Source organism: Petromyzon marinus, unplaced genomic scaffold (genome assembly GCF_048934315.1).
Source record: "Petromyzon marinus isolate PM22_M1 ecotype Great Lakes invasive population unplaced genomic scaffold, UKy_Petmar_22M1.pri1.0 PM_Scaffold_52, whole genome shotgun sequence".
Taxonomy (NCBI): domain Eukaryota; kingdom Metazoa; phylum Chordata; class Hyperoartia; order Petromyzontiformes; family Petromyzontidae; genus Petromyzon; species Petromyzon marinus.
The window spans coordinates 149,486-162,361 of record NW_027423524.1 but is presented as its reverse complement, the minus strand read 5'-3'; the positions used below and the strand labels follow the sequence as shown (position 1 = coordinate 162,361).

At 52.1% G+C, this 12,876-nt stretch overlaps 1 protein-coding gene and 1 long non-coding RNA gene across 2 annotated transcripts in view; one reads left to right on the top strand and one right to left on the bottom strand.

Moving 5' to 3' along the window:
• Positions 1 to 5,508: 5,508 nt before the first annotated feature.
• LOC116958087 (uncharacterized) lies at positions 5,509 to 11,528 on the bottom strand. The gene is made up of 3 exons (XR_012940769.1): positions 11,311 to 11,528; positions 8,127 to 8,175; positions 5,509 to 6,011 (listed from the first exon to the last, which is right to left on the bottom strand). It is a non-coding gene; the product is annotated as an uncharacterized LOC116958087 (long non-coding RNA).
• Positions 11,529 to 12,478: 950 nt separating this feature from the next.
• Positions 12,479 to 12,876, top strand: part of LOC142923447 (uncharacterized) — a 33,767-nt gene continuing 33,369 nt past the window's right edge. Inside the window, exon 1 of the mRNA XM_076064560.1 lies at positions 12,479 to 12,494. Within this exon, the coding sequence (XP_075920675.1) occupies positions 12,479 to 12,494 (16 nt within the window). The remainder of the gene's footprint in view (positions 12,495 to 12,876) is intronic.

The window sequence follows — 12,876 nt, the reverse complement described above, 5'->3', positions numbered from 1 at the left end:
CACATAGAGACACCCATAGAGACACCCACACAGTCACAGACACATAGACTCATAGACACCCATAGAGACCCATAGACACCCATAGAGACACCCATAGAGTCACAGACTCATAGAGACTCATAAAGACACCCATAGAGTCACAGACACATAGAGACACCCATAGAGACACCCACACAGTCACAGACACATAGACTCATAGACACCCATAGAGACACCCATAGAGACATAGAGACACCCATAGAGTCACAGACACATAGAGACTCAGAGACTCATAGAGACTCATAGACACCCATAGAGACACACAGACACTCATAGAGACACACATAGACACCCATAGAGACACAAATAGAGACACAGAGACACACAGACACCCATAGACACTCAGAGACTCATAGACACCCATAGACACCCATAGACACCCATAGAGACAAAGAGACACACAGACACCCATAGACACTCATAGAGACACACCCATAGACACACCCATAGAGACCCATAGAGACACATAGACACATAGACACACATAGAGACACCCATAGACACCCATAGACACATAGACACCCATAGAGACACACCCATAGACACCCATAGAGACACACCCATAGACACCCAGAGACCTACAGACTCACCACACAGAGACCCACAGACTCACCACACAGAGACCCATAGACTCACCACACAGAGACCCATAGCCTCACCACACAGAGACCCACAGACTCACCACACAGAGACCCACAGACTCACCACACAGAGACCCACAGACTCACCACAGAGACCCACAGACTCACCACACAGAGATCCACAGACTCACCACACAGAGACCCACAGACTCACCACACAGACACATAGAAACTCCCTAGAACCTATCATAGCCACTGCTGCTGCTACTAACAGTGACATCTGCAGTATCAATGATTCCGATGATTCTGCATAACCATGAAAGGTAATTCTTAGAAATTTCATATCTCATTGGATTCTCCTTTAAGTGTAACACACAATGAGTGATGCTATAAAGCTCATCACATTATAGCTCATCAAGCACCTGCAGTACCAATGATTCTGCTGATTCTGCTGATTTTAATTGATTCCAGCCATCAATGAAATTAGTGAGCATCTGCGAGACAATTCTAAGATACTTTGTAAACCATGCGATTACTCATCAAATACAAATTATTGATTCTGATGCTCTGTAGCTCATCACACGCCAGCGGTGTCAATGATTCTGCTGATTCTGCTGATTCTAGCCATCAATTAAATTAGTGAGCATCTCTCAGACAATTCTAAGATACTTTGTAAACCATGAGATTACTCACCAAGTTTCACATGCAATGATTCTGATGCTGTGTAGCTCATCACACGCCTGCTGTGTCAATGATTCTCATGATTCTAGCCATCAATGAAATTAGTGAGCATCTGCCAGACAATTCTAAGATACTTTATAAACCATGCGATTACTCATCAAATACAAATTATTGACTCTGATGCTCTGTAGCTCATCACACCCCTGCGGTATCAATGATTCTCATGATTCTGACGATTCTAGCCATCAATGAAATTAGTGAGCATCGCTCAGACAATTCTAAGATACTTTATAAACCATGCGATTACTCATCAAATAAAAATTATTGATTCTGATGCTCTGTAGCTCATCACACGCCAGCGGTGTCAATGATTCTGCTGATTCTGACGATTCTAGCCATCAATGAAATTAGTGAGCATCTGCCAGACAATTCTAAGATACTTTGTAAACCATAGGATTACTCATTAAGTTTCATGTCCAATGATTCTGATGCTCTGTAGCTCATCACACGCCTGCTGTGTCAATGATTTTGATGATTTTGACCATCAATGAAATTAGTGAGCATCTCTCAGACAATTCTAAGATACTTTATAGCCAACGGGATTACTCATTAAGTCAAACAATATTACGATTATGATGATATGCAGCTTATCACTTTATAACTGATCACACAATCTGCGGTATCAATGATTTTGATAAATTTGGGCCATCAATGAAATTAGCGAGAATCTCTCAGACACTTAATAACTCGTGGACAATTCCTAGCTGGAGTGTAAATTGTTCTGATCCTGCACCAAAGTTACGTTAGCGCAAACAAATATAACAATTCGTTTTTTTTTAAATATATACACACACACACAAAACTAAATCGTTATTAAAAATACGAAACGAATAAAAGACCGAGGAAGCAGGCCGCAGGCCCGACCACGGCCTCGCCTAGCGAGGGCTACCGCTCGCCTTCACGGGCCGACGGCGAGAGCGGAACACCAACAGGTCTCCTTGTCAACCGAGACCGTGATGAACGGAGGCGCCACCGAGACGCGATCGGTACCGGCGGATTCCGGGGGACGAGCGGCGTCCGACGGCGCAGTCGCTGGCGGCGTGAAGAATTCAGCGGATTTTTAATTTAATTCAAATTTTGTGGCGTTATTTTGACAGAGAGTGAGCGGGGGAAGGGGGAAAAGAACCGCCACCAACAGCGAGCCGGGGGAAAAAAAGGTTTATAACGCGGCCGCGTCCCATTGGTCGGTTCGGCGTGACGCGCGCCGGCGAGGGGGCGGGGCGAGGACACTCTGCGCGATCCTATTGGTCTAAGCTGGAGAGGGGGGGTGGGGGCCTGGGGGGAGAGACGAGGTTAATTTTTTTAATGATATGCAGCTAGGTTTGTTTGAATTGATTATGAGTACGTCATCGCAGATGAGTAATTAACATAATATATGTGGCGGTGTAACGGCGTCGAGGTTATCTGATTGGCTGCGAGTCAGCGATGTCGGTGAGTGGGTGGTGGTGGGGAGGGGCGGAGCAGGAGCTAATTAACATAATATATGTGCAGGTGTAACGGTGTCGAGGCTATCTGATTGGCTGTGAGGCAGCGATGTGAGGTGGGGGGGGAGGAGGAAAAAGAGGGGTGGCGGAGGTAACGTTTTAACATAATTTATTAATTTATACGAGACGCTGGCCAAACCAATCAGAGAGCGCCACAACCAATTGTTGTATTTGCATGCAAATTTGTGCAAAAATAACTTTCGGTATAATTAATTTTTCCGCTGCTGTGTTAATCCACGTGGCACTGCGAGAGGGATGCGATCACCGCCATCACCGTGGCCTATCCACGCGTCTCTTGCCCCTGCAGCCTACTAGAGGGCTACACGGGCTACATTTGTCTGTGTGTGTCTCTGTGTGTGTGTCTGTGTGTTGTCTGGGGAGAGACAAAGGCGGCCGGGCGTGGTGTTGGCCACCCACCCCATCTGTGCGTGTAGCCACAGTGCCAGTCGCCTTCATAGGCGCTGCTGCTTCTGCTGCTACTCGCTACTAACAGCACTTGCCCCTACAGCCCTGCTAGAGGCTACCTGGGGTAGCTTTGTCTGTGTCTGTGTAACTGCACTTGCCCCTACAGCCCTGCTAGAGGCTACCTGGGGGAGCTTTGTCTGTGTCTGTGACTGCACTTGCCCCTACAGCACTGCTAGAGGCTACCTGGGGGAGCTTTGTCTGTGTCTGTGTGTAACTGCACTTGCCCCTACAGCGCTGCTAGAGGCTACCTGGGGGAGCTTTGTCTGTGTGTAACTGCACTTGCCCCTACAGCCCTGCTAGAGGCTACCTGGGGGAGCTTTGTCTGTGTCTGTGTAACTGCACTTGCCCCTACAGCCCTGCTAGAGGCTACCTGGGGGTAGCTTTGTCTGTGTCTGTGTAACTGCACTTGCCCCTACAGCCCTGCTAGAGGCTACCTGGGGGAGCTTTGTCTGTGTCTGTGTGACTGCACTTGCCCCTACAGCCCTGCTAGAGGCTACCTGGGGGAGCTTTGTCTGTGTGCTGTGTGACTGCACTTGCCCCTACAGCCCTGCTAGAGGCTACCTGGGGGAGCTTTGTCTGTGTCTGTGTGACTGCACTTGCCCCTACAGCCCTGCTAGAGGCTACCTGGGGGAGCTTTGTCTGTGTCTGTGTGACTGCACTTGCCCCTACAGCCCTGCTAGAGGCTACCTGGGGGAGCTTTGTCTGTGTCTGTGTGACTGCACTTGCCCCTGCAGCCCTGCTAGAGGCTACCTGGGGGAGCTTTGTCTGTGTCTGTGTGACTGCACTTGCCCCTACAGCACTGATAGAGGCTACCTGGGGGTAGCTTTGTCTGTGTGACTGCACTTGCCCCTACAGCCCTGTTAGAGGCTACCTGGGGGAGCTTTGTCTGTGTCTGTGTGACTGCACTTGCCCCTACAGCCCTGATAGAGGCTACCTGGGGGAGCTTTGTCTGTGTCTGTGTAACTGCACTTGCCCCTACAGCCCTGCTAGAGGCTACCTGGGGGAGCTTTGTCTGTGTCTGTGTGACTGCACTTGCCCCTACAGCCCTGATAGAGGCTACCTGGGGGAGCTTTGTCTGTGTCTGTGTGACTGCACTTGCCCCTACTGCCCTGCCAGAGGCTACCTGGGGTAGCTTTGTCTGTGTCTGTGTGACTGCACTTGCCCCTACAGCCCTGCTAGAGGCTACCTGGGGTAGCTTTGTCTGTGTCTGTGTGACTGCACTTGCCCCTACAGCCCTGCTAGAGGCTACCTGGGGGAGCTTTGTCTGTGTCTGTGTGACTGCACTTGCCCCTACAGCCCTGCTAGAGGCTACCTGAGGGAGCTTTGTCTGTGTCTGTGTGACTGCACTTGCCCCTGCAGCCCTGCTAGAGGCTACCTGGGGTAGCTTTGTCTGTGTGACTGCACTTGCCCCTACAGCCCTGCTAGAGGCTACCTGGGGTAGCTTTGTCTGTGTCTGTGTGACTGCACTTGCCCCTACAGCCCTGCTAGAGGCTACCTGGGGTAGCTTTGTCTGTGTCTGTGTGACTGCACTTGCCCCTACAGCCCTGCTAGAGGCTACCTGGGGGAGCTTTGTCTGTGTCTGTGTGACTGCACTTGCCCCTACAGCCCTGCTAGAGGCTACCTGAGGGATCTTTGTCTGTGTCTGTGTGACTGCACTTGCCCCTGCAGCCCTGCTAGAGGCTACCTGGGGGAGCTTTGTCTGTGTCTGTGTGACTGCACTTGCCCCTACAGCCCTGCTAGAGGCTACCTGGGGGAGCTTTGTCTGTGTCTGTGTGACTGCACTTGCCCCTACAGCCCTGCTAGAGGCTACCTGGGGGTAGCTTTGTCTGTGTCTGTGTGACTACACTTGCCCCTACAGCCCTGTTAGAGGCTACCTGGGGGAGCTTTGTCTGTGTCTGTGTAACTGCACTTGCCCCTACAGCCCTGCTAGAGGCTACCTGGGGTAGCTTTGTCTGTGTGACTGCACTTGCCCCTACAGCCCTGCTAGAGGCTACCTGGGGTAGCTTTGTCTGTGTGACTGCACTTGCCCCTACAGCCCTGCTAGAGGCTACCTGGGGGAGCTTTGTCTGTGTCTGTGTAACTGCACTTGCCCCTACAGCCCTGCTAGAGGCTACCTGGGGGAGCTTTGTCTGTGTGTATGTGTGTACTATATATATTAGATATTAAATAACACAATAAAACGTCACATCACTCATGAATACATTCCATTGAGTTTTAATTTATAAAATTACGCCATCAATGACATCAATATATTAATTGAGAAATCAATACATCAAATGGCATATCGGTATTACTAAATCACGTGTTAATACATTCAATTGAATATGAAAATCGATAATACAAATATACGCGAGTTGATTTTTTGGCTTCTGAATATATTAAATTTTAAAAATCGATACATTAATTGAATTATCAATACGTGAATTGACAAATCAAGACATCAAATGGCACATCAACAAATTAATTGACGCATCAATTTGTTGATTAAGAAATCGATATATTAGTTTGCAAATCAATATATTGATGTACAAATCAATATATGAATTGACAAATCAATATGTTGATTTATTAATCAAAATATGAATTGACCTAAATATATTTATTTACAAATCAATATATTAATTGACAAACCAATACATTGATTGACAAATCAATATGGTGGAGTTGGCGATTCCACAGATTCATCTTCAGGGAATCGATCCTGGAGGAGTGACACACACAGTGACACACACACAGTGACACACACAGTGACACACACACACACTGACACACAGTGACACACACAGTGACACACACACAGTGACACACAGTGACACACACAGTGACACACACACACAGTGACACACAGTGACACACACACAGTGACACACACACAGTGACACACACAGTGACACACACACACACACAGTGACACACACACACAGTGACACACAGTGACACACACACACACAGTGACACACACACAGTGACACACAGTGACACACACACACACAGTGACACACACACACACACAGTGACACACACAGTGACACACATACAGTGACACACACACACACAGTGACACACACACACAGTGACACACACACAGTGACACACACACAGTGACACACACACACACAGTGACACACACACACACAGTGACACACACAGTGACACACACACAGTGACACACACACACACAGTGACACACACACAGTGACACACACACAGTGACACACACACACACAGTGACACACACACAGTGACACACACAGTGACACACACACAGTGACACACACAGTGACACACACACAGTGACACACACAGTGACACACACACACAGTGACACACACAGTGACACACACACACACAGTGACACACACACAGTGACACTAAGACACTCACTAAGACACTCACTCACTAAGACACTCACTAAGACACTCACTCACTAAGACACTCACTAAGACACTCACTAAGACACTCACTCATTAAGACACTCACTAAGACACTCACTAAGACACTCACTCACTAACACACTCACTAAGACACTCACTCACTAACACACTCACTAAGACACTCACTCACTAAGACACTCACTAAGACACTCACTAAGACACTCACTCACTAACACACTCACTAAGACACTCACTAATACACTCACTCACTAACACACTCACTAAGACACTCACTCACTAAGACACTCACTAAGACACTCACTAAGACACTCACTCACTAAGACACTCACTAAGACACTCACTAAGACACTCACTCACTAACACACTCACTAAGACACTCACTCACTAAGACACTCACTAAGACACTCACTAACACACTCACTAAGACACTCACTAAGACACTCACTAAGACACTCACTCACTAAGACACTCACTAGTACACTCACTAAGACACTCACTAAGACACTCACTAAGACACTCACTAAGACACTCACTTACTAACACACTCACTAAGACACTCACTCACTAACACACTCACTAAGACACTCACTCACTAAGACACTCACTAAGACACTCACTAAGACACTCACTAAGACACTCACTCACTAAGACACTCACTAAGACACTCACTCACTAACACACTCACTAAGACACTCACTCACTAAGACACTCACTAAGACACTCACTCACTAAGACACTCACTAAGACACTCACTAAGACACTCACTAAGACACTCACTCACTAAGACACTCACTAAGACACTCACTAAGACACTCACTAAGACACTGACTCACTAACACACTCACTAAGACACTCACTAAGACACTCACTAAGACACTCACTCACTAAGACACTCACTAAGACACTCACTAAGACACTCACTAACACACTCACTAAGACACTCACTCACTAAGACACTCACTAAGACACTCACTAAGACACTCACTAAGACACTCACTCACTAAGACACTCACTAAGACACTCACTCACTAAGACACTCACTAAGACACTCACTAAGACACTCACTCACTAAGACACTCACTAAGACACTCACTAAGACACTCACTAAGACACTGACTCACTAACACACTCACTAAGACACTCACTCACTAAGACACTCACTAAGACACTCACTAAGACACTCACTAAGACACTCACTCACTAAGACACTCACTAAGACACTCACTAAGACACTCACTAACACACTCACTAAGACACTCACTCACTAACACACTCACTAAGACACTCACTCACTAAGACACTCACTAAGACACTCACTAAGACACTCACTCACTAACACACTCACTAAGACACTCACTCACTAAGACACTCACTAAGACACTCACTAAGACACTCACTAAGACACTCACTAACACACTCACATTGTCACTGTCCTAGCCAGGGCAGGAACGCCATCGGCGAGATGCCAATCTGGGAACCGGGGACAGCGAGCAGATGGTGATCATCATCATCAGCATCATCATCAGCATCATCATCAGCAGCAGCAGCATCATCAGTATCATCATCATCAGCATCATCATCAGCAGCAGCAGCATCATCATCATCAGAATCACCATCATCATTATCATCATCAGTAGCATCATCATCAGCATCATCAGCATCATTGGTAGCACCATCATCAGCAGCATCGTCATCATCATCAGTAGCATCATCAGCATCATCATCAGCATCATCATCATCAGCAGTAGCATCATCATCAGCAGTAGCAGCATCGTCCTCACCACCCAATCACCCACTCACTCACTCACCCACCCACTCACTCACCCACTCATCCACCCACTCACCCACCCACTCACTCACCCACTCATCCACCCACTCACCCACCCACCCACTCACCCACTCACCCACCCACCCACTCACTCACTCACCAATCCACCAACTCACTCCACTCACCCACTCACTCACTCACTCACCCACTCACTCACTCACCCACTCACCCACCCACCCACTCACCCACCCCACTCACCCACTCACTCACCCACTCACTCACCCACCCACCCACCAACCCACTCATCCACTCACTCACTCACTCACCCTACCACCCACTCACTCACCCACTCACTCACTCACATACCCACCCACTCACCCACTCACCCACTCACTCACCCACCCACTCACCCACTCAGTCACCCACCCACTCACTCACCCACTCACTCACCCACCCACTCACTCACTCACCCACCCACTCACCCACCCACTCACTCACCCACTCACTCACCCACCCACTCACCCACCCACCCACTCACCCACTCACCCACTCACTCACCCACTCACCCACTCACTCACCCACCCACCCACTCACCCACCCACCCACTCACCCACTCACTCACCCACTCACTCACCCACTCACTCACTCACCCACCCACCCACTCACTCACCCACTCACTCACACACCAACCCACTCATCCACTCACTCACCCACCCACTCACCCACTCACTCACCCACTCACTCACCCACCCACCCACTCACCCACTCATCCACCCACTCACCCACCCACCCACTCACCCACTCACCCACCCACCCACTCACTCACTCACCAATCCACCAACTCACTCACTCACCCACTCACTCACTCACCCACTCACTCACTCACCCACTCACCCACCCACCCACTCACCCACCCACTCACCCACTCACTCACCCACTCACTCACCCACCCACCCACCAACCCACTCATCCACTCACTCACTCACTCACCCTACCACCCACTCACTCACCCACTCACTCACTCACATACCCACCCACTCACCCACTCACCCACTCACCCACCCACCCACTCACTCACCCACCCACTCACCCACTCAGTCACCCACCCACTCACTCACCCACTCACTCACCCACCCACTCACTCACTCACCCACCCACTCACCCACCCACTCACTCACCCACTCACTCACCCACCCACTCACCCACCCACCCACTCACCCACTCACCCACTCACTCACCCACTCACCCACTCACTCACCCACCCACCCACTCACCCACCCACCCACTCACCCACTCACTCACCCACTCACTCACCCACTCACTCACTCACCCACCCACCCACTCACTCACCCACTCACTCACACACCAACCCACTCATCCACTCACTCACTCACCCACTCACTCACTCACTCACCCTACCACCCACTCACTCACCCACCCACTCACCCACTCACTCACCCACTCACTCACTCACTCACCCACTCACTCACTCACCCACTCACTCACTCACCCACCCACTCACACACTCACTCACCCACTCACTCACCCACTCACTCACTCACTCACCCACTCACTCACTCACCCACCCACTCACTCACCCACCCACTCACTCACCCACTCACCCACCCACCCACTCACCCACTCACTCACCCACACACCCACTCACTCACCCACTGACCCACTCACTCACCCACCCACCCACTCACTCACCCATCCACTCACCCACTCACTCACCCACCCACTCACTCACCCACTCACTCACCCACTCACTTACTCACTCACCCACCCACTCACTCACTCACCCACTCACTCACCCACTCACTCACTCACTCACCCACTCACTCACCCACTCACTCACCCACTCACTTACTCACTCACCCACCCACTCACTCACCCACCCACTCACTCACTCACCCACCCACCCACCCACTCACTCACCCACCCACCCACCCACTCACTCACTCACTCACCCACTCACCCACTCACTCACCCACTCACCCACTCACTCACTCACCCACCCACTCACCCACTCACTCACCCACCCACTCACTCACCCACTCACTCACCCACTCACTTACTCACTCACCCACCCACTCACTCACCCACCCACTAACTCACTCACCACCCACCCACCCACTCACCCACTCACTCACCCACTCACTCACCCACCCACTCACCCACCCACTCACCCACACACTCATTCACCCACTCACTCACCCACTCACTCACTCACCCACTCACTCACTCACTCACCCACTCACTCACTCACTCACCCACCCACCCACCAACCCACTCATCCACTCACTCACTCACTCACCCACTCACTCACCCTACCACCCACTCACTCACCCACTCACTCACCTAACCACTCACCTAACCACTCACCCACTCACTCACCCACTCACTCACTCACCCACCCACCCACCCACTCACTCACTCACCCACCCACCCACTCACTCACTCACCCTACCACCCACTCACTCACTCACTCACCCACTCACCCACCCACTCACTCACCCACTTACTCACCCACACACCCACTCACTCACTCACCTAACCACTCACCTAACCACTCACCCACTCACTCACCCACTCACTCACTCACCCACCCACCCACTCACTCACCCACCCACTCACTCACCCACCCACTCACTCACTCACTCACCCACCCACTCACCCACTCACCCACTCACTCACCCACCCACCCACTCACTCACCCACCCACCCACTCACCCACTAACTCACTCACCCACTAACTCACTCACCCACTAACTCACTCACCCACTCACTCACCCACTCACTCACCCACCCACCCACCCACTCACCCACCCACTCACCCGTGAGCACATGGCGTCCGTGGGCGAGTCGACCAGCAGCAAGTCGACCCTGGAGCCCCTGGCACGGATGAAGTCCACCACCTGGGCGTGCTCCATCCGCTCCACGCTGGATCCGTTCACCGCCACCAGTCGATCTCCATCCCTGAGGCCCGCACGTTCAGCCTCACTCTTACACTCCACGTCGTGGATGAACTGCCCTGTGGGTGGAGTGGTGGGGGGAGTGGTGGGGGGAGTGGTGGGGGGAGTGGTGGGGGGGTGGGTGAGTGAGTGAGTGGGTGGATGAGTGAGTGGGTGAGTGGGTGGGTAAGTGAGTGAGTGGGTGAGTGAGTAGTGAGTGGGTGAGTGAGTGGGTGAGTGAGTTGGTGAGTGAGTGAGTGAGTGGGTGAGTGAGTGGGTGAGTGAGTGAGTGGGTGAGTGAGTGGGTGAGTGGGTGAGTGGGTGAGTGGGTGGGTGGGTGAGTGGGTGGGTGGGTGAGTGGGTGGGTGAGTGTGTGAGTGGGTGAGTGGGTGGGTGGGTTGGTGAGTGGGTGAGTGGGTGAGTGAGTGAGTGGGTGGGTGGGTGAGTGGGTGGGTGGGTGGGTGTGTGGGAAGGTGGGTGGGGGTCTCCATCCCTGAGGCCCGCACGTTCAGCCTCACTCTTACACTCCACATCGTGGATGAACTGCCCTGTGGGTGGAGTGGTGGGGGGAGTGGTGGGGGGAGTGGGGTGGTGGGTGGGTGAGTGGGTGAGTGGGTGGGTGGGTGGGTGAGTGGGTGGGTGGGTGGGTGGGTGAGTGAGTGAGTGGGTGGGTGAGTAAGTGAGTGAGTGGGTGGGTGGATGGGTGAGTGGGTGAGTGAGTGAGTGGGTGGGTGAGTGAGTGGGTGAGTGAGTGGGTGGGTGGGTGGGTGAGTGAGTGAGTGAGTGGGTGAGTGAGTGAGTGGGTGGGTGGGTGGGTGAGTGGGTGAGTGAGTGAGTGGGTGGGTGGGTGAGTGAGTGAGTGAGTGGGTGAGTGAGTGAGTGGGTGGGTGGGTGGGTGAGTGAGTGGGTGGGTGGGTGGGTGAGTGAGTGGGTGGGTGGGTGGGTGAGTGAGTGGGTGGGTGGGTGAGTGAGTGGGTGAGTGAGTGGTGGGTGGGGGTCTCCATCCCTGAGGCCCGCACGTTCAGCCTCACTCTTACACTCCACATCGTGGATGAACTGCCCTGTGGGTGGAGTGGTGGGGGGAGTGGTGGGGGGAGTGGTGAGTGGGTGGGGGGGTGGGTGGGTGGGTGGGTGAGTGAATGAGTGGGTGAGTGAGTGAGTGCGTGAGTGGGTGGGTGAGTGAGTGGGTGGGTGGGTGAGTGGGTGAGTGGGTGAGTGAGTGAGTGGGTGGGTGGGTGGGTGAGTGAGTGGGTGAGTGAGTGAGTGGGTGGGTGGGTGGGTGAGTGAGTGGGTGGGTGGGTGGGTGAGTGAGTGGGTGGGTGGGTGAGTGAGTGGGTGAGTGAGTGGTGGGTGGGGGTCTCCATCCCTGAGGCCCGCACGTTCAGCCTCACTCTTACACTCCACGTCGTGGATGAACTGCCCTGTGGGTGGAGTGGTGGGGGGAGTGGT